This window comes from Bufo gargarizans, unplaced genomic scaffold (assembly GCF_014858855.1).
Source record: "Bufo gargarizans isolate SCDJY-AF-19 unplaced genomic scaffold, ASM1485885v1 original_scaffold_1694_pilon, whole genome shotgun sequence".
NCBI classification, from domain to species: Eukaryota; Metazoa; Chordata; class Amphibia; order Anura; family Bufonidae; genus Bufo; species Bufo gargarizans.
This window is the reverse complement of record NW_025334470.1, coordinates 216879-238915: the sequence shown is the minus strand read 5'-3', so window position 1 is coordinate 238915 and position 22037 is coordinate 216879. Positions and strand designations below refer to the sequence as shown.

At 43.8% G+C, this 22037-nt stretch overlaps 1 protein-coding gene across 1 annotated transcript in view; it reads right to left on the bottom strand.

Moving 5' to 3' along the window:
• The window catches only part of LOC122923533 (serine/threonine-protein kinase mTOR-like), a 240185-nt gene that overhangs the window by 7583 nt on the left and 210565 nt on the right, over positions 1-22037 (bottom strand). Inside the window, exon 41 of the mRNA XM_044274360.1 lies at positions 15334-15414. Within this exon, the coding sequence (XP_044130295.1) occupies positions 15334-15414 (81 nt within the window). The remainder of the gene's footprint in view (positions 1-15333; positions 15415-22037) is intronic.

The window sequence follows — 22037 nt, the reverse complement described above, 5'->3', positions numbered from 1 at the left end:
GGAGAGTAGCTAGTACCCTGGTTCATCCGGACCAATCTGGAGTTTTGCCCGGTAGATCCACCACTGATAATATCAAGCGGGTGCAGGTGGTGACCCAGATAGGAGTACAGAAAGGAGAGAGATGGGCTTTGGCGTCTTTGGACACTGCAAAGGCGTTCGACTCTGTTGAGTGGCCTTATTTGTTTCAGGTTCTGCACAAATTTGGTTTTGGTCCTAACTTTATACAATGGATAGCCATGCTATACAAACATCCCAAGGTGGGTATATTTGTTAATGGGTTGATGTTGGATAGTTTCAGCTTGGGGCGAGGTACACGACAGGGATGTCCTCTGTCACCATTGCTGTTCGCTCTAGCTATAGAGCCTCTTGCTATGCGAATCAGAGCAGATTCACAATTTCATGGAGTCAAAATAGGAGAGCAGGAGGATAGGGTCGGCTTGTATGCTGATGGTGCTCTTCATGTCACAGACAGAAGCCACATTCCCTTGAGCAATTACCACAATTGAAGTATTTAGCCAGTACTCAGGACTAAGGATAAATTGGTCCAAATCGACCTTGTGTACTTTATATCCACTAGAAGATACATTCCCCCAGGGAGAATTACCTGTGGTACCTAGCTATAAATATCTGGGTATATATATTAATATATTAATATATATATATATATCTGGGTATATATAACAAAGGATGCCGCATCTTTTCACTCTGAATATCCAACCTCTCAGAGTATTGCAACAATAAATTTAGGGTATGGCAGGGATTACCTCTCTCAGAACCAGGTAGAATCAATTTGATAAAATTGATTATTCTGCCTAAGTGTCTGTATGTTCTGCAACATGCGCCATATATAGTCCCAAAGGCATTCTTTCAGAAACTTCCTTCCTTAATGCTTAATGTTATTATTATTATTATTTATTATTTAAGCGCCATTCATTCCATAGCGCTGTACATATGATAAGGGGTGCACATACATAATACAGACAATTGCACTAATCATAAACAAAATGAGTTACAAACTGGTACAGAAGGAGAGAGGGCCCTGCCCGTGAGGGCTTACAATCTACATGGTATGGGAGAAGGACACAGTAGGTGCGGGTTAAGTTGGTCATGGCGGTATAGAGGCAGCAGGGTCACTGGTTGTAGGCTTGTCTGAAGAGGTGGGTTTTCAGGTTTCTTTTGAAGGATTCCACTGTAGGTGAGAGTCTGATATGTTGGGGTAGCGAGTTCCAGAGTATGGGGGATGCACGGGAGAAATCCTGGAGTCGATTGTGGGAAGAGGCAATAAGAGGAGAGGAGAGAAGGAGGTCTTGTGAGGATCGGAGAGTGCGTGTGGGGGTGTATCGGGAAATTAGCTCAGAGATGTAGGGAGGGGACAGGTTATGGACGGCCTTGTATGTATTTGTAAGTACTTTGAAGTGAATTCGTTGGGCAATAGGGAGCCAGTGAAGGGATTGGCAAAGGGGAGAGGCAGAGGAATAATAGGGTGAGAGGTGGATTAGTCGGGCAACAGAGTTGAGGATAGATTGGAGGGGTGCGAGAGTGCTAGATGGAAGGCCACAGAGGAGAATGTTGCAGTAGTCTAGGCGGGAGATAATGAGGGCATGTACAAGTATTTTCGCAGATTCAAAGTTAAGGAAAGCGCGGATGCGGGAGATGTTTTTGAGTTGGAGACGGCAGGTGGTGGAAAGGGCTTGGATGTGCGGTCGGAAGGAAAGGGCAGAATCCAAGATCACTCCAAGGCAGCGGGCTTTGTTGACTGGGGATAATGTGCAGCCATTGATCGTGATATATAGGTCTGTTGGGGGGGTTGAACAAGATGGGGGAAAGATTATGAATTCTGTCTTATCCATGTTAAGTTTAAGAAAGCGAGAGGCGAAGAAGGATGATATAGAAGATAGACATTGTGGGATTCTAGATAGTAAGGTGGTGATGTCTGGACCAGAGAGGTAGATTTGTGTGTCATCAGCGGAGTAGGAGTGATACTGAAAGCCATAGGACTCTATGAGCTGTCCCAGGCCAAAAGTGTAGATAGAGAAGAGCAGGGGTCCTAGGACAGAGCCTTGCGGGACACCAACATAGAGGGAATGAGACGAGGAGGTGGTGCGGGAGTGGGAGACGCTGAATGTCCGGTCTGTGAGGTATGATGTGATCCAGGAGAGGGCCAGGTCAGTGATGCCAAGAGATGAGAGAGTTTGCAACAGAAGGGAGTGGTCAACAGTGTCGAAGGCAGAGGACAGGTCAAGGAGAAGGAGGACAGAGTATTGTTTCTTGGTTTTGGCTGTGAGTAGGTCATTGGTGACTTTGGTAAGGGCAGTCTCGGTCGAGTGGTGGAGTCGGAAGCCAGATTGTAGGCGGTCAAAGAGGGAGCAGGAGGAGAGGTGGGAGGACAGTTCTGAATGGACATGTTGTTCAAGTAGCTTTGAGGCATACGGAAGAAGTGATATGGGGCGATAACTGGACAAGGAAGATGGGTCAAGTGAAGGTTTTTTGAGGATGGGTGTAATGGTAGCATGTTTAAAAGCAGAGGGGAAGACACCAGAGTTTAGTGATAGGTTGAAGAGATGAGTTAGGGCTGGGATAAACACTGCAGTGAGGTTAGGGATGAGGTGGGATGGGATTGGGTCAAGTGCACAGGTGGTCAGATGAGATTTGGAGAGTAGAGTGGAGAGTTTACCTTCTGTAATGGTAGAGAAGTGGGTTTTGGGAGAAGAGGACCGAGCAGTTGTGTAGAGGGTCTGTGGGGACTGTGTAGTAAAGCTTTCTCTGATGTGGACTATCTTTTGTTTGAAATATTTGGCAAAGTCCTCAGCTGAGAAGAGAGGAGAGGGTGGGGGCGCTGGGGGACGGAGAAGGGAATTAAAAGTGCTAAAAAGTTGTTTAGGGCTGTGGGACAGGGAAGATATGAGAGATGAGAAGTAAGCCTGTTTTGCATCAGCGAGTGAGGATTTGAATATGAGGAGGGATTGCTTGTATGCGGTGAAATGATCTTTAGAATGAGATTTCTTCCATTGCCGCTCAGCAGTCCTGGAAGCTTGTCTGAGTTTTTTGGTCAGGTTGGTGTGCCAGGGTTGTCTGTTGATTTTCCGGATTTTGTTGTGTGTGAGGGGGGCAACAGTGTCCAGAGCTGTACTTAATGTGGTGTTATATAGGGTGGTAGCAGCTTCTGGGTCTTGGAGGCAACAGATGGTAGAGAGTGGGAGAAGAGAGTCAGAAAGCAAGCAAAAGTCAAGCTGTTTGAGGTTCCTGCGGGTGTGTGCTAGTGTGTGGACTGGGGGAGCTGCAGAAGAGACCAATGAAGAGAAGGTGAGTAGATTGTGGTCGGATAGGGGGAGAGGCAAATTAGAAAGGTTTGATAGGGAGCAGAGGCGGGAAAAGATCAGATCCAGAGTGTGACCATCTCTGTGGGTGGGAGCTGAAGACCACTGTGATAAGCCGAAGGAGGAAGAGAGCGACAGGAGTTTAGAGGCGGCCGAGTGGCATGTGTCAATAGGGATGTTGAAGTCACCCATGATGATAGTGGGGATGTCGGCAGAAAGAAAGTGTAGTAGCCAGGTGTTAAAGTGGTCAAGAAATATGGTGGCTGGGCCTGGGGGGCGGTAAATGACTGCTACTTGAAGGTTGGAGGGAGAGTAGATGCGAACAGAGTGTACTTCAAATGAGGTGAGCGTAATGGAGGGTGGCAGTGGAGTTGGGCTGTAGGAGCAGGTGTCTGATAGGAGAAGACCAACTCCTCCACCATGTTTGCAGCCAGGGCGGGGGGTGTGAGTGAATTGAAATCCACTATAAGAGAGTGCAGCAGGGGAGGTGGTGTCTGAGGGTGTCAGCCATGTCTCTGTGAGACCCAGAAAGGAAAGGTTTTGAGAGATGAACAGTTCATGGATGTATGACAGTTTGTTACAGACGGAGCGTGCGTTCCATAATGCTCCTGCAAGAGGAACTAAAGGCACAGGGGTCAGAGGAATGGTTATTAGGTTTAAGGGGTTGTAAAAATTTGTAGACGGAGATTTGTAGTGGGACATGGAGGTGATAATGGGGATTTGCTGAGGGGGTCCTGGATTTGGAGAGATATCACCAGCAGTAAGGAGAAGCAGAGAAAGTGTTAATAGATGAGAATAGGAGAGGGCATGAGGTGTCTGTGTGTGTTTGGGAAGGAAGTGTTTTATGTTGGCAAACAGGTTTGTGCAAGCGGTCAGATGAGAAGGTAAGATGGACGAAGAGATGAATAGTTCCTTGCTGGGTGAATGGATGTGGGGGTATTTCAGGAGGTTATGGACAAGTAGGAGGAGTACGAGGAAAAATTTAAACATTGTTTGCATTGACTATGTCTGTTAATACCTGTGGTCCCCTTCTGGTCCAATTCTGGTATAATTCAGTCTGTGCACTTAAAAAGTTGCACTTGAGAGATGTTGCATGTGGAAAGACCAAGGGAGGGGATGGACCAGCTACAGGTTAAAAGCCTGGTGCCAGCAAGTAGGCGGCGTCTTTTCTCTGAAGAGGGGTCACATTCTACACATGTGTTTAGAGGGACCCAGGAAATAGCAGGAGATCACAGCCCCTCGTGTGGCCTCCGGTTCAGGACATCGCCAAGGAACTTTCATCATACTTGGTAACTTACTTTCACACTGCTTAATCCTATTGTAACCATATACCCTGTAATCTGTAACCTCAGACCACTGTATATATATTGTCTGTGTATAGTGCGTTATATCTAGTGTGCTCTTATAGCGATTAAATCTAATTTAATCTTGTGCTATCTTGTAACTCGATCACGAATCCCCACGTCCGTGTTTTGGCCTAGTTATAAGCTACCGCGGGTTGGTTTCTGACCCTATATAATCCCGTTAGCGGACCGGGCTTATATCAAACGAGAAACTGGTGGCAGTTACCCGGGCTGAGTGTGGGCTGTTTTCACTGCGGCAGTAAAAAGGCCCTTCCAGCTTGTTGCCTCTCTGTGCCCGCGTGGACAGGAGGTGTGTGTGTAAACTATACCAGCCTGACCTTACGTGCTCCTCTGGAGGGCGTAACTTCACGTTTTTGGTAAACCCCGTGATCATACCAGGTCTCGTGAGCTCGACGTGGTTGACGTCAGCGGACACGAGGGGTGGTATTCATCACATATGATGAAAGTTCCTAATGTTATGCTTTATATGGGGCGCGAATAGACCGAAGTTATCTATATTAAATCTGACACGTCTTAAAAAGGAAGGTGGCATGTCCCTGCCTGATATACACTTATATTATCTAGCTGGGCAATTGAGAAATATTAAAACATGGATATTACCAGAGGGGGCACTCTCTGCATACAGAAAAAACATCTTGCAGAATACCTAGACCTTACTAATCTATGGCCAGTTCTAGAACAACCTAAATTGTTTCCACGCAGGCTGTTACCGATTCATAGGGTGGCTGTTCAGATATGGTCAGCTTGGAAGTGTATACATAATATAGGTTCAGACCTACTGGAGACTCCGGTTTGGGATAACCCCATGTTTCCTGACCTGATGGTACTGCGAGACGGGGCATTCTGGAGGGAACATGGGGTTGTCACATTGGGGAACCTGTACAGTAATAATGTTTTTAATGATTGAGTCCATGAGTCATAGACATAAGTTGCCCAGGAATGCATTCTATAGATTCCTGCAGCTAAGACACGCCATGCAAACGCATTATCGTGATACCCCAGTCCTATTGTCCACATTTCCAATGATTGGAGTCATACGTTCTCAAGGACCACGTGGCTTTATATCAGCACTTTACACCCATCTCCTCTGTGTCAAACTGAGAGGTAGCCCAATGCAAGCACTGTCAAAATGGAAAGCAATGATTCCGGATTTGTCTAATGAAGACGATGAGTATCACCTGCCATAAACAATAAGTTTATTCAACTATGCATAATACATCAAAGCTACATGTCCCCACAGAGGTTACATAAGATGGGCAGGCTTGCCCACTCCGGGTGCCATAGATGTGCGTCAGAATGCACAGATTTCTGGCATCTTATATGGACATGCCCTTCCATATATAAGTTTTGGAAGGAAGTGGTGACTCTACTCTCAGATTTACTTACTGGGATGTGTAGTGCCACTTCACCCTAAGGTTTGCCTCTTTGGAATATTCTCTCATCATATAAGGATATTCCTGAGAGAAACACTATTTTTGGCACGAAAAGCGATAGCCATTAGATGGACGGGAGATAGAGCACCTACGTTAGCGCAAAGGAAGCAACTGGTCAACACTATAATCCCAAATATTGTGTTCAAGAATAGGGTCTGTGTGCCCAAGTTTCAAAAGGTGTGGTGTTCATCACCACAAACGCGCTATTCAGCTCGCAGATTAACAGAGGCTTTGCGGGTGGAACAAGGTGGATATTTGTAAGGTTTGACAGATCGGAGAAGGTGGGACATGGTAATCCTAGGTATGCCACTTTAGTTGCTAATTTTGCTGCTCTCTTTAATAGCAATATGAGCCTTCCCTCTAGAGATAGAGGTAAACACACCGATACGGCACAGGTGTTAAAATGTTTTATTCATTGAGTCATGTACAGCACAGACCAAAGGTTTGGACACACCTTCTCATTCAAAGAGTTTTCTTTATTTTCATGACTATGACAATTGTAGATTCACACTGAAGGCATCAAAACTATGAATTAACACATGTGGAATTATATACTTATCAAAAAAGTGTGAAACAACTGAAAATGTCATATTCTAGGTTCTTCAAAGTAGCCACCTTTTGCTTTGATTACTGCTTTGCACACTCTTGACATTCTCTTGATGAGCTTCAAGAGGTAGTCACCTGAAATGGTTTTCACTTCACAGGTGTGCCCTGTCAGGTACCTCTTGAAGCTCATCAAGAGAATGCCAAGAGTGTGCAAAGCAGTAATCAAAGCAAAAGGTGGCTACTTTGAAGAACCTAGAATATGACATATTTTCAGTTGTTTCACACTTTTTTTGTTATGTATCTAATTCCACGTGTTAATTCATAGTTTTGATGCCTTCAGTGTGAATCTACAATTTTTATAGTCATGAAAATAAAGAAAACTCTTTGAATGAGAAGGTGCGTCCAAACTTTTGGTCTGTACTGTATATGCTATTTGTACAATGTACTTTTATTATGCTGATGTATAGTATGTGAAAGCATATGTACAAAGAATGTCAGTATAATTGGCTTCATGTGTTCAATAAAGCAAATAAAAAAAAATAATTCTGATGACTTCACTGAGGGCAGCATAAAATAGTGACAGAAATGCAGATCTCAGCGATGTGTCACTCATGAGCTAAAAGTTAGTGGTTGATTAGAACCAGCATCATAAGCATTGCAGCACAGGCCTTGAAAAGAGTCAAATCTATTTGAGAAGAGTCCTGGTTGTGATGTTAGTTCTTGGCAACCACTTACTTTTAACTGTTAAATGACAGACTGCCGAAATCAACTCACCTGTCTCTACTTTATGGGCAGCATAAAGTTGATGACAGGTTCCCTTTAAAGTGGAAAACCACTTTTAAACTTGAAACAGTTCAGTTTCAAGTTTTAAAGCCGTTTTCCACTTTAAAAATCAACTACTGAAGTTATTCACACGCAACTTCGTGAATAACTAACTTTGTCTTATCGGAGCCCATACATTTTAATGCTGTATGGAGACGGATCCCCGTACAGTATTAATCCTAAGCTTTGAAAGAAGCGACTTTGGATGTAGCATCCGAAGCTCGCTTTGCTCAACATTAATCTTTATCTAGGCCTATCATGAGAACATTAGAGCTGTTATACTGTTAACCCAATTCTATATATACTATTATAAAGAGGATAACATCTTCCCAACAGCAGCAGTAATCTGACAGTTTACCTATCTATATAGAAGTTTTATCCCTCTGAGTTAACTGCTAAATAAAGACAGCATTTTGTATTTATTTTCAATGGCATAGTAATGCCAGAACGAAAAAGAAACAAAATTTACAGAGTTTAAAAATAAAAACAACTAAAAAACGTTTTCTACGAATATTGACTTTAAAATATATACTTCTATTTAATTTGTTCCTTTAAATATTTATTAAAAGGGTTATCCAATATCCACAACAGCCCCCCCCAATATGCCAGGCCCCTCCGTGGGAATATACTTACCCCGCTCCCTGCTGCTTACACCGCCGCTGCTGCTTCTCCCTGTAAACAGATAAAAATATCCGGTGTTGGGGGGTAGCAGCCAATGGCAGGCGGGGACGAATCTCTGTAGTGTCACCCGCAGTGCTAGGGAGGCTCAGCTCCGTCTGCCACTGGCTGCTCCCCCGACACCGGATGTTTTCATTCCTGTACAGGGAGAAGCAGCAGCGACGAGCAATGATGCGGGGACCAGGAGCGGTGCAGGGAGCAGGGTAAGTATATTCCCACGGAGGGGCCCGGGCACATAGGGGGGCTGTTGTAGATTCTGGATAACCCCTTTAATGTGGAGAGGCAAGGTAAGATGCCTATGTAGATGGTATAGGCAACTGGTAACCCAAGCAAATTTGGTGGAATGGGTGAAGCCCAACCAGGTAGAATAGTGGTCAGGCTTTGGACATGAAATGCAGAACCTTTCTAAAGTTCCAACGCATGTCACCAGCAAGGGCTTTGGCTTCTTTAGAATCTGAACTGGTATACAATACTGATTTACAATGGCCTGATGCATGAAATTACCTGCCAAGCCAGAGTCTATAAAGGTTTGCATGGTGAACCATGTACCTTTGTTAGAAAATTCCACAGGAACAGACAAGAGAGTGAGTCTTCACCTAGTTAAATATATAAGACCTCCTTGCATGGCATGGTACTAGCTGGCTAAAACCTCACATATCACTCTCTGCCCCCCGACATGTTTCGCCAAACACTTGGCGTCTTCAGGGTATGGGCAGTGAATGTGTGTGTTGGGGGCGGGTCCAGGCTTTTAAAACCTTCCTGCACGCGTCACATCTGCGCTGGCTAATATGTAACTCTTTTACTGTTGAGTACGTCGTTCGGCCAATCCATATTGTGCTTCATAGAGCGCTTGCTGATTAGGTCCTCCCACTTAATTCTCCACCAGTGAGCATTTAGCTGCGCTGTACATGCCGATCGCAAGTATCTTCTGTAATTGCGCATGCGTGGGCACTTAGTAGTCGATTCCCGTGTCTCCTGGTATTAATGCGCATGCGTCTAGACTTAGTGCTGATCGCACATATCGTCTAAGTGCCGATCGCAAGTATCTTCTATAATTGCGCATACCTGGGCCCTTAATAGTTGATTCCAGTGTCTCCCCCGGTATTGATGCGCATGCATGCAGACTTAGTGCTGATCGCACATATCATCTATTATTGCGCATGCCTGGGTACTTGGTTGCTGATAACATTGTCTCCTGATGTTGATGCGCATGCGTCAGGTCTTATATTATATTCCCCATTATTATCCACAGCCCGTACTAGTTCTTTCACTTATATGCCGTCTGGGTTCCTCTCATCAGCACGCATGTCTGAATAGTTAGTATTATTCTTCTTCTTGATACCACGGTTTACTGCGCTTGCTCACATTAATAGAGCAAGCCAGTGTGATATACTACTGCGCATGTGCTGGGACTTCATCGCTGGGGGATCAGCCATGGTTACTGCTACCCATGACAGATCTATTGACCTACTGGGTACTTGATTACAGAGCTATGCCTTCTATCTTCTAGCTACCTGATTAGATGGCCCACTCCTACGTGCATTTGGGAGATCCGATCCTTCCGGATTATACTGCTCATAGTGAATTGATAATGAATGTTCTCTATTATTTGGCTGCCCAGTCCCATAGACTCATTTAGGCATGGATACATATCTTTGCTACGTCCCTTATCTGTATATTTGCTCATCATACATAGGGTGCCCCGATATTTTTTAATAGTGTGTACTTAGTTGGTATAGCTATAGGGTCCTTCTACTTGTTATATCTTGCGTCCCATATTTTAGCCTTAATGGTATTGGGTAAGATCTTATTTTTCTGCTCCCATCTTAGAAGCTTCATCTGGGAAGAACCTTATATCTTTTGCGCTGCATAAATCCATGCTCTCGTTTATGTTTTTCAGGTACCATTAAGCGCCCAACCTCGCTATATCTCACCTATGGCCCACCAGGTATGTATATATTTCCTATATTTTATTTTGCTTGGTCTTATCCCATAGTGTGTTTTCTTTATTCATAGATTTTGGGGATTTTTTTTTTAATTTTTGGGGGAGGAATCCCTCTTACATCATATGGTTTCATTTACAATATCGAGGTACATCTTTATTTAGTTATATTGCAGGTTTTACGGGACTGGTTACCCGCTCCTCTATTCATCATCATGTGGTTCAAAATCTAGTTTATCTCTTAAGTATTTTTATCATTTTTAGAAATTGTTGGAATCTCTCTCACAGGAACGAGGCATAAGTGAATCCCTCATTCAGACCATGCGGGGCTAGGCTACCCAGGCGATATATCCACCAGGTTTCCTCCTGTTGTAGCCTCTTGTCCAGGTTGCCCATTCTTGGGCCTAGCTTGAGTTTTTGGATTCCCCATACTTTTAGGCTCTGAATGTTTCCATTATGTTTATTTTGCACATGTCTTAATAGGGGTGTATCACTGATGGTATTGATAGTGCTGCGGTGTTTAGAGATGCGCCTTCTAAGTTCTTGTGTGGTTTTTCCCACATATATTTTCGGACAGTCACATTGTATGGCATATATTACTCCCATAGATTTACAATGTATATATTCATTGATCTGATACTTTTTATTGTCAACTGCATTTACAAATTCCTTTTTTGGTATAATTTTTCCACAGAAACTGCAGTCGCCACATGGGTATGATCCCACCGTCCGGAGCCAGGCAGATTTCTCTTGTTTTTTGCCCTGGGTGAAGTGGCTATGCACAAATTTTTCTTTTATGTTCTGCTTCCTCCTTTATGTAATAGCTGGTCTAGGGGGTGATGATTTCTTTTAGTTTATCATCTGAGAGCAGTATATGCCAATGTCGTTCCAAAATATTGCGTATCTTTTCATGTTGTCCATCGTAGTTACCTATACATCGTACTACTTCCTTATTTTGATTTCCAAGTGGTTTGCTACCACAAAGTAAGGTGGTTCTATCACTCTTTTTGGCCCTATTGTATGCATAATGCAAGATTTTTTTCGGATATCCTCTTAGCAGGAATCTATTATACAGATTACACTCTACTTCAAACCCTTCAGTTGTGGAACAATTCAGTTTTGCCCGGTGGTTGGATGGTGACTTTGCCAATGCAATAGGCTGTTTGTAGAGGTAGGCTTCCTGTATATAGTGGTTTTTACACTGCTGTCATCCTCCAGGGCAATCGTAAGGTCTAAAAAGTTAATGGTTCTCTTGTCTATTTCAGCTGTGAACTTAAGGCCTAGTAGGTTATTATTAAGTTCCTTAACAAACTCAAAAAAGTGTGTGCTAGTGCTATCCCATAGTATTAAAATGTCGTCTATGAAACGACCCCAGTATAGTATGTGATTTGTGAAGTGGTGATTATCTTCTGTGAAAACTGTGCGTTCCTCCCACCACCCTAAAAATAAATTTGCAAAGCTAGGTGCACAAATCGTCCCCATAGCTGTCCCAGTGATCTGTAAATAAAACTTACTATTAAATGTGAAATAAGTGTTAACAGAAATTGTAATAGGGATAAAACTAAATTATTTTTCTCTTGGTACTGTGTGCAAATAATATCGAATTGCTTCTAGGCCCAAATCATGTTGAATGCTGGTATAGAGAACCTCTACATCCAGACTCGCTATCAAGGTGGTTTTGTTGACCTGGATGCCCTGGAGCTTGGTCAGCGTGTCCTTAGTATCTTTAAGGTAAGAGGACAAACTGGGTACAAAGGGGGATATCATCTGGTTCACATAGCTGCTGATCCCCTCACACAGACTTTGGTTGCCCAACACTATTGGCCTCCCTGGTATAGGGTCACGTTTTTTATGCACTTTGGGTATAGCATAGAAAGTAGCTATGGTTGGATGGGGGTTGTAGAGAACTTTCAGTTCTTCTTTGGTGATGAGGTCTTTTTCTTTCGCTTGGTCTAGAATAGCTTTCAGTTCTTGTTTGAATTTCTCTGTGGGATTTTCTTTCAATAATCGATATGTATTAATATCCTCAAGGATGGCCATCACCATGCGTACATAGTACTCTTTATCAAGGAGTACTATGTTGCCACCCTTGTCTGAGGGTTTAATTTCTAGATTGTTATTTTTCATCAGACTATCCAAAGCTACTTTCTCTTGTGAAGTTAAATTTGATCCAAGAAGTGCTTTTCTAGTTTTTATTTTTCGAAGATCCGTAGTAACTAGGTCTACAAAGGACTCTATTTTCCCATATTTCTTGAATGGTGGAGTAAATCTTAATTGTGGGGTTAGGGTACTATGTGGTGCCTTTAGTGGCACTATTTCCCCCCTATGCTCTCTCTGTAAGTCTTCTAAAATTTGTATTGCTTGTGCTTCTTTGGCACTTTGTTTAGTTGGATCTCTCCAAATTTTTATGTTCTTTGTGTAAGGCCAGTTTCCTCGCAAACAAATTGATGTCCTTGACCTAGCTAAAGCAATCGAAATAGGGTAATGGTGTAAAAGAGAGACCTTTACTTAGTACAGTTTCGTGTTCCAACGTTAGTGTCAGGTCAGTAAGATTTATAATTTGGTTTACTTTATTTGGTGATCCAGCAGCTATGTCCCCTGACATAGTTGTACTCCATGCACTAAAAAATTACAGAAGATACTTGCAATCGGCACTAAGTCTAAGCGCAGGGATGTACAGCGCAACTAAATGCTCACTGGTGGAGAATTAAGTGGGAGGACCTAATCAGCAAGCGCTCTATGAAGCACAATATGGATTGGCCGAACGACGTACTCAACAGTAAAAGAGTTACATATTAGCCAGCGCAGATGTGGCGCGTGCAGGAAGGTTTTAAAAGCCTGGACCCGCCCCCAACACACACATTCACTGCCCATACCCCTGAAGACTCCAAGTGTTTGGTGAAACATGTCGGGGGGCAGAGAGTGATATGTGAGGTTTTAGCCAGCTAGTACCATGCCATGCAAGGAGGTCTGATATATTTACAAGTAGTAAAGTGAACACAGGAGGACACTCGCTATCAACAGGTAGCGCACTGTGAAAAAAACAGTGTGCACCAAATAGTGCACGGTAGTTGCTGTGTGGAGGTAGTAGAGATAAAGCTAAGGATTACAAGTCAAAGTTGGCCCCCTAGTGGTTCACAATAATATCTAGACTATAAAAAAAACTGGTCTCAATACACACGACGCGTTTCGGAAACGAATTCCTTCCTCAGTAGATAGTTGTATAATGCATTATAGTATAAGAGCATTATACAACTATCTACTGAGGAAGGAATTAGTTTCCGAAACGCGTCTAGTGTGTATTGAAACCAGGCTATTGGTGCGGCTTTTTCCAAAAACGCAAGAGGATTTATCTTCAACTATATACCGCTACAAAGATTTTGTTCACCAAGAATCTACTAAGTGGACTGAAACTGTGTTGCTACATCTGACACTGCCACAAACACAAGGTAAATCCTGCTGTGTTCACTCTCCCCGGCCTGACAGGTTCAGGCAATTACCGGCTCGGCTCAGCTATACCAGCTTTCGTCTGGCCTGACGGCCCAGGCACCTGCGTCACAAACCAGCAATTGACTACCTGGCTGGACACCTGGGACGCTGAGCGAGCGGGTCTGATGGTCTGCTCCGCAAGGAACAAGTAAGTGGAGCCCCGCAGATCGGAGAAAGTGTGGTCACTATCTGTCAGACGACATTTAAACACAGAGTCCCCCTTGTGGGAAACTACAACAAGGACAATCTTGAACCTTTGGTTCCAACTATTCGGCAAATTGGTAATTACAATCATGGACATTTGAGCGGTTCAATAGATTACCCCTTGCAGCCTAACTCTAGCCATTAGGTCTCATTCCTAGGAGTACTCCGGTTATCTAGGTTTGTGCGTGAGCTCCGCACTTATATACCTATATACACATTTGTTTATGTATGTATGCTGATACTGACACCAAGTCAGTTTATATTGATTTAGTATATTAATAAATTTTATGCAAAAATACTGTGAGCCAGCCTATATTATTATTATTGATTTATCCCTTTTTTTAGCTGGTAACTGAAAGGCTGAGCTCCAGTAGTTTGCTGGTGGAGCCTTTTCTAATTATTTGATACTATAAAAAAACGGTCAGCAATAAAGCAGGTACAGCTGATATTTTTAACCATGTTAGTTCTAGGAAATTTTAAGGACAAGTAATAAATGTTAAATTTTAGTACTAGTATTTCAGTAACACGTGTCAACCGAGAGACAACTAATGGTCTCAGTGACCAATTGTAAATATTCACCTAGGGCAGGCTCTCCTACAGACTGAAGACTTTGGAGTATACCCGGCTTATTAAGGCAAGTGTGGGCATAGTGTCCTTGTCTTTAGAGTACAAACACAGATTGTTAGAGCCAGCGGGCTCTGGAATACTGGTGCCAGGCAGAAAGGTGTTTTATCACATTCTCTGAATCACAGGTCAATGCTGGTGGTTAAGAATATCAAGGCCTCCAATGTGGACGCTATGTCATGTGTGACCTGCAAGTTTGTCCTTAATTTGCCTAGACAGACCTTCCCAAAAAACTGCCACTAGAGCCCCATTAGTCCAAGCCAACTTCGAGGCCAGGATACGAAACCAGATGGTGTACTGACAAAATGTGAGACTGCCCTGATGTAGACATAGTAGAGAGGCGGCAGCTGAAGACGGTCGCCCTGGTTCCTAAAAGACTCTGAAATGTCTATAGGAGCTCCTGCAGGTTACTAGTGACTGGATCATTGGTAGGAAACTGGTAGGACAACAACTTGAAGTAAATTGTGCAATGGTTGGTGAGGTGACAGATAGGGGCTAAAAAACACCTGTGGGAGTAGCTTGAGAAGCTGGTACTGGCACTGTGACTACTGCTGGTGGTTGCGGTACTGCTGCAGCAGCTATCAGGGCATTAAAGCAGGTGGACCTGTCATGCATAATGTCCAGTAGATGATTATGGCTGTCAGACTGTAGAGCCAGCTTTTCAATTACTTCAGAGAAACCTATTTGGGTTGGGTCAGTGGATCCACGATCAGAGCTTACTGTTACAGACAGTGGGCGTGGACCCACTGTGCCAACTAACTGACTTGGCTTTGAGCCAAGCTAATTACAATTAGAAGCAGCTGTGGAAGGAGGACAGTAATGCGAATAGTAGTAGCTCAATGAATAATGTTCTTAATAGTGACAAACAGACCGCCAATGTAACAATAATGAGAAGCGTTATATAGAGCACTTACTGTATGTGTGTATGGACTCTGGAACTGCACCTTCGGGCTTCTTATGAGCAGTTTCACCAAGCTCATCAGTCTCCAGCATTTCTGAAGAAAAGAAAGAAATCATAACATTGAGGAAAAGTTTTCACGTCTATGACATGCATCAGAGCTGCGGTGCTGTCTTCTTACCGTGCTGTATTACATGTGGTGGATTGGAAAGGTTCAGCAACATGAAGGAAAAAATTCACTTTCTCAATTCTGTCATTAGAGTGTATCTAGTGATGGACTGGTGTGGATAACTGAGCAGGAGGGAGTGCTGAACAGGGAACAAGGTAGGACATTATATGGCCATGGGTTGTCCTGACAATGTTTGCTCTTGCTATGCTGCTTGTGTTATGTAAGGTAGACTTTTTCAATTTAGATGCAGAGGTCCAACTTGCAGGTCACCCACTTAAGCCCTGAGAGTAAAGGGTTTCTTGCATGGGATGGGATGGTTTGAGGACCATGTAGACATGGAAAATCCCCATGCGTATGCATGGCTCTCTCTTCAAAGAAAATGGGGCAGAACTGAACCTGGTCCTTTGCCCATCTTCCTTTCCTTGAGCCAGACCACCAGCTAGGTCCATCTTCATAACCAATGTATCCAAAACTTCAAAAAATTAAATGCATGCAAAAAAATCTACAATTGTGTCTAAAGCTTCTATGCAGATCTATAGTTGTGGTCAACATTGGCACCCTTGACTGTTTAGTTTTTAAAAAATATCTTCAGAAAAAGGTGGATACGTACCAACTTTGTATCATTATAATATTTGAATAACATGTCCAAATATATTCAACATACACTATTGGAAAATGTTATGCGATCAGTGAAGGTCCAACACCCTGTGCCGTAACCGATCAGCTGTTCGCTGCAGCCTCTGTAGCTGGAAGTAGCACTTTGAATGGAAAAGAAAGCACAGTTTCGTTCAAAGTGCATTGGCTGTGCTGGGTTACTGTAGCTCAGCTTCCATTGAAATGAATGGAGCTGTGGTCATCAACATCAGGAGCCTGGAAAACCCCTTAATGTGATTAAGATGAGATTGACAAAGTATAAATTGCTAGTGGTGCCTGGTCAGTGGTCACACAACCAAGGTGGTGCACACTTTATTTTGGGTTCTGCAGCAGAGTACATGTTGAGGCAGTTTGACATTAATACCGGGTGGCATCTCCCCTTGCTGCGATACAGGTGTCACTCTGGCATGGTAATGGACATACAGATGCTGGATATCCTCCTGCAGTATGTCATTCCAAGATCTTTCAACTTTGACCCATTGTTTAGCCACAGTAGTTGTTGGCTGCTGTGCATGGGAGATCTGTCGCCCCATCCAGTCCCAGACAATCTCGATGGGGGAAAAGATTTGGGGACTGAGCTGGCCAGGTGAGCTGCTGCATACCCTGGAGAGCACATTGAGTAGTATGGACGGGTGTTATCTTGTTGAATGCCATGTCTCCAGAGTCAAAAAAGGCAGTAGGACTGGTTACACAATGTCCTCAACACACCAGAGTCTGGTTAATGTTCCAGGCTATACAAATACTAGACGGAAAAAGCCATGGTAGCGAATGGTGCCCCACGCCATGATACCTGATGTTTTTCCTGTGTGCACTATGCACTCTCCTGCAGCCATCAATAGCAAATACAAGTGTTCAGTGATGAAAGGAGGTTCTGCCTTGGTACAAATGATGGCCACATCAGATCAACACCTTGGTTGTGTGATCATTGACCTAGCATGAATTGAAGTTTATTTTATACTTTGTCAAATCGCGTTAAGTATTCCAAGTGTTCTTTTTTTCAATTTTCTGGAGTGTACATGCAGACATTTATAAGGCTCCTCTTCATAGTATAGTTTAGAAACACAATAATTTGTTTTTATAGGCTGCTAGATTAACATCATGTTCTGTTTCATACCCTGTAAAGCTTAGGAGATGGCATTGTGAAGCACTGGCATTGGATGCCACTCATTGTTTCAAGTATCAGCATGATATATACAACATGGCACAAGCGCTGCCATCAGCACCAAGCTTTGTATGTTTTCTGCCTGCTTTGACATGTGTGCCCACATTGGACTGTGCCCACGCTGTGACGGCAAAACACGCAACACTAATTTATCTGTGATTTCCCAGGAGGATACTGATGAGCTAGCTGTACAACACCATTACACTGCAGCCATTATGAACCCAGGATGTGAGGACACAGTATTAACGATGACCTCTTTATACGAGATGGAATGCCAAGTTTAGTAGTGCTGCAGCCTTCACTCATCTCACCAAGCACAGCTCCATCCATTTGATAGCAACTGTGCTTGGTATAGGAGCTCAACCCCATTCACTTCTATGTAGCCGAGCCCAGGCCATGTCACCAATGAACGTTATGGCATATAGCCTAGGCAGAGGTGCGAGAAGGCGCCAGCACTACTCCAGGCGTTGGTGCCTTCTCAAACAGCTGATTGGCGGGGGTCCTAGGTGTTAGATCCCCACTGATCAGATACTCTCGGAAAACCCCCTTAGAGGGAATCTGTACTATGCTGCCCTCACTGAAGGGAGCATAGTGTAGTGACATAAAACACCGATTTCCAGCAATCTTCTACTTCTAGGCTGACAGGAAAAAGTCTCGGAAAACCCCTTTAAGGCATTCTTATACATTAGACTATTACCTGCCGTTTTCAGAGCGGCTAGACTACAATGCAATGTGTATGGGGCGCTCCTGACTCTTCACCAGCAGATGATGTTGAGGATAGAAGGATTGGGGGCATTGCCTTTGTTCTTAAAGTAGATGGCCGTCTCCCCTCTCTCCATTGAAAACACATACAGGCTTGACTGAGTGTGTGTGTGTAAGTCGGAAGAAATAGCTGTCCCCTGAACAAGAATTTACCTCACAGCTACTGAAAGTGTATAGGCACCTTTAACACAGAAAACCCACTGATTGGCATTATGTATTGTGTGTTTTCCACTGTGGTGGTGCTGTAGGGAAACTGACCACTTGCCGCCAGAGTTCCCCATAGATAATAGCTTTGCGTTCTGAGCCCAGGAGGAAGGGACTTTGTGATCAGCTTATTGTCAAGGGACCTCTCTACCAAGTATGGATTATCTAATGTAAAGAAGTTTTCATTATTATTATTTTTTTAAAGGGGTTGTCCGGGTTCAGAGCTGAACCCGGATATACTCCTATTTTCACCCAGGCAGCCCCACCAAGATGAGCATCGGAGCATTTTATGTTCCGATGTTCTCCTTTGCCCTGCGCTAAATCGTGCAGGGCAAAGGAATTTTCAGGAGATCCGGTGACGTACTGGACTCTCACTGCTGGGCGGAAGCCTCCGCCTGGCACCCCTAAGGAGCCTGGTGACATCACCAGCACTTATGGGCGGGCTTTAGTGCTGCCCTAGCCCGTAAAACGGCTAGGGTAGCGCTAAAGTCGGCCCATCAGTGCCGGTGATGTCACCAGGTTCACTGCTGGGCAGAAGTCTCTGCCTAGCAGTGTGCCTAGGTAAACAAACAAGCCCTTGCCCTGTGTAGCTGCCCTATATATCCACCATTTTATGCTGAATGACCAGATTGAACAGTTGAACCACCATCTTATGCATACTGCCATTTTGTGATCTCTTTTTTTTAACAAATCTTTATTTAAGATTTTCTTCATTTGAAAAACAATAATCAAATGCATAACAAATAATAAAGTGAGAACATAAGGGTACATCCTTGATCCGATACAGATTATACAAGATACATACTTGAGTTTGCGAGAAATAAAAATAATTAAAATTCAAGTAAATTACAGTTACAATTTACGGTTGTAGGTTGAGAAAGAGAAAAGCACTAAGGGTTTTAGTACAACTCACATGTCACAATTGTTGTGATATCTTTTCAACACATGTTTTGTACATGGACTATCTTCTGCGGAGGCGGCAGTGTTATATGAAGAAAAGTTGAAGTTAATAAAGAAGTTATTAAAAAAATTTGGTGTGCTCTTTAAACCTACTGTTTCCATAGAACGGCGCTAGAAGAATTACAGAGTGACAAACAGTCTGGTTGGACTAAAAAGTTAGAAATATCAAAATTCTTATAATGCCACAGCGCAAAAGGCACTTCATAGTGCTGCGCCTGCCACATTGGAACTATTACCCTCAGAGGGCGAAGAGATAGCGCTCCTCAACTTGCACAGTAAATAGCGCATTAGAGCAGCGGAGTGCCAACATATAGCAGCGCGAGCAAGCAAAGACACCTCACCCTGAGTGAGCAAGCAAAGACATCTCACCCGAGCTACCATAGAGGCAATAGAACGTGTGCATTAGTCAAACTGCAGCCGACACTTAAAGTGGCAGAATGGCAAAGGCAAGATAGTCAGAGAAAGAGCGCCAATCCTCCTGCGATCCCTAGAGAGAGAAAGAGACGCATTGTGGGAGGCCAAAGTCCAGAGCTAGAGTGCCCGCACTGTTATCCACGAAGAGGTCACGTACTGCAGCCAGCTAGTTTCCCGCCACGAGGCCCAAACCCTGCTGCAGCGTATCCAAGCCAGCGCATCGCAAGTCTGCATAAAGCATTGCAAGTCAGCGCAGAGCATCACAAGACATCACAGAGCATTGCAAGTCAGCGCAGAGCATCACAAGTCAGAGAAGAGCATCGCCAGTCAACACAGAGCATTGCATTACAGCTAGAAAAGACACGTCTCCTTTAAAGACTGAGATTTGTTCCTGCTCTTCATAAGGTCAGAGCTTTCCTTTTATTATTTATCATTGCACATAGGTTTTGGCATAAAGAGAAATTTTTTGTGTTCAGGAATAAAAGACTTTAAAATAAAACAAAGGACAGTTTGTAGTACATGGACTCTAAAGTATTTAAAGTGAAAGTAATGTATTTCTGCATTTATCAATATTGCGCTTAAAGTGAAAGGTCCTTTAATATTCGCATTAGTTGTTATAGCATTTAAAGTAAAATGTCTGAGACTAGTATAACCATGCACCTGTTAGAGGATACAAAGATAGATAGAGGGGGAAGACCAAGAGAACTTCAGAGTCAGAAGAGTCTAATGCAACAATAGTCTTGCCTCAAGCAAATATAGCCCAAAACAAACTAAGACGTTCATCACGTGCCAGAAAACCGACCTCAAATATGCTGGAAAATTTGGAGCAAGAAGCAGCATTGAAAGGGAAAAAGTTCACCCGGATGTATGATAGATGGAAAACATACATTAAAGACATTTGTAGAAAACTAAAGCAAGAGAGTATAAAAAGGAACTTGAGCGAGATGGTAGAGACAGTAGAAGAATCTGAATCAGAGCTTATGGCAGCATATGTCATCCTGCGGTCGTTTACGACACCTTCACAGGACATTGTAAGGAACATGGACACATGTACTGCGATCAATAAAGATTTGGTAAAGCTCATGAGAGAACTTTTATCTGCAGAAAACTATGATGAAGTTAAAGCAAGAAGGAGAATGTCACCGCCGGCTCTGGGAGAGATCTTAGAAGTTCAGATAGACGGAAGACTCAGGAGTCGATCTGACAGATCTCTATTGTTTTCATGGTTGCTGACAGGTTCCCCCTCCCCTATCGTAGGTGTTGCTCATTATCAGTCAGATGGCTCTTTATATGTTCCACCTCTCTCTGGTTTCCCTGCGGCTAATAGCTCTTCTGTGGAGTGCTCAGCTTGTGTGGCGGTTCTCCTGTTCCAGTTGCTTCTCAAGTTAAGTACTTTTTCCTTTCATGTTGTGTCTGTTCTGACTAGGCCTAAGGAAGACACTAGCTTCTTCAGTTTGGAAAGAGCCGGTTGCCTCTTTCCCTGTTCCCTAAGCCGAGGGTTTGGTGCAGTGTTTTTGCAGTCTCAGGTTCCGGTGCATGTGCATTTCTATATTTGAGATTTGCACATGTTGATAGCAGCTTAGGGAGAGATATTCAGGGATTGTTAGGAGGTGACCTCTTTTCCCTAGGTTTGGTGCCTAGTCTGTTGTTGTTTTGTTGCGGTTCCCTTTTGGTTGTCCATCTTTTCCCGTACTACCCGTGACAGAGAATGAACGAGCTTTATATGAGAGACTATGCTAGGTCCTTAGGGGGAACCACAATCTCAAGTGTGACTTCCTTCGCTAGCAGAAGTGCCAGCCATATATCAGAGTCCTCAAGTACTTCAGCCAAAAGAAAGGAATTAGCTAAACAACTTGCTGTCAAAAGAGCAGAATGGAGGCTGAAATGGATGCACAGCGCCATCAGATGGAAGCTGAAATGGATGCACAGCGCCATCAGATGGAAGCTGAAATGGATGCACAGCGCCATCAGATGGAAGCTGAAATGGATGCACAGCGCCATCAGATGGAAGCTGAAATGGATGCACAGCGCCATCAGATGGAAGCTGAAATGGATGCACAGCGCCATCAGATGGAAGCTGAAATGGAGGCACAGCGCCATCAGATGGAAGCTGAAATGGAGGCACAGCGCCATCAGATGGAAGCTGAAATGGAGGCACAGCGCCATCAGATGGAAGCTGAAATGGAGGCACAGCGCCATCAGATGGAAGCTGAAATGGAGGCACAGCGCCATCAGATGGAAGCTTAAATGGAGGCACAGCGCCATCAGATGGAAGCTGAAATGGAGGCACAATGCCATCAGATGGAAGCTAAAATGGAGGCACAGTATGGGGAAGTAGTGACAGCATGGGGAAGAAGAAATGACAGAGCTGGAGGGGTGGAGCAATGAAAGGCTC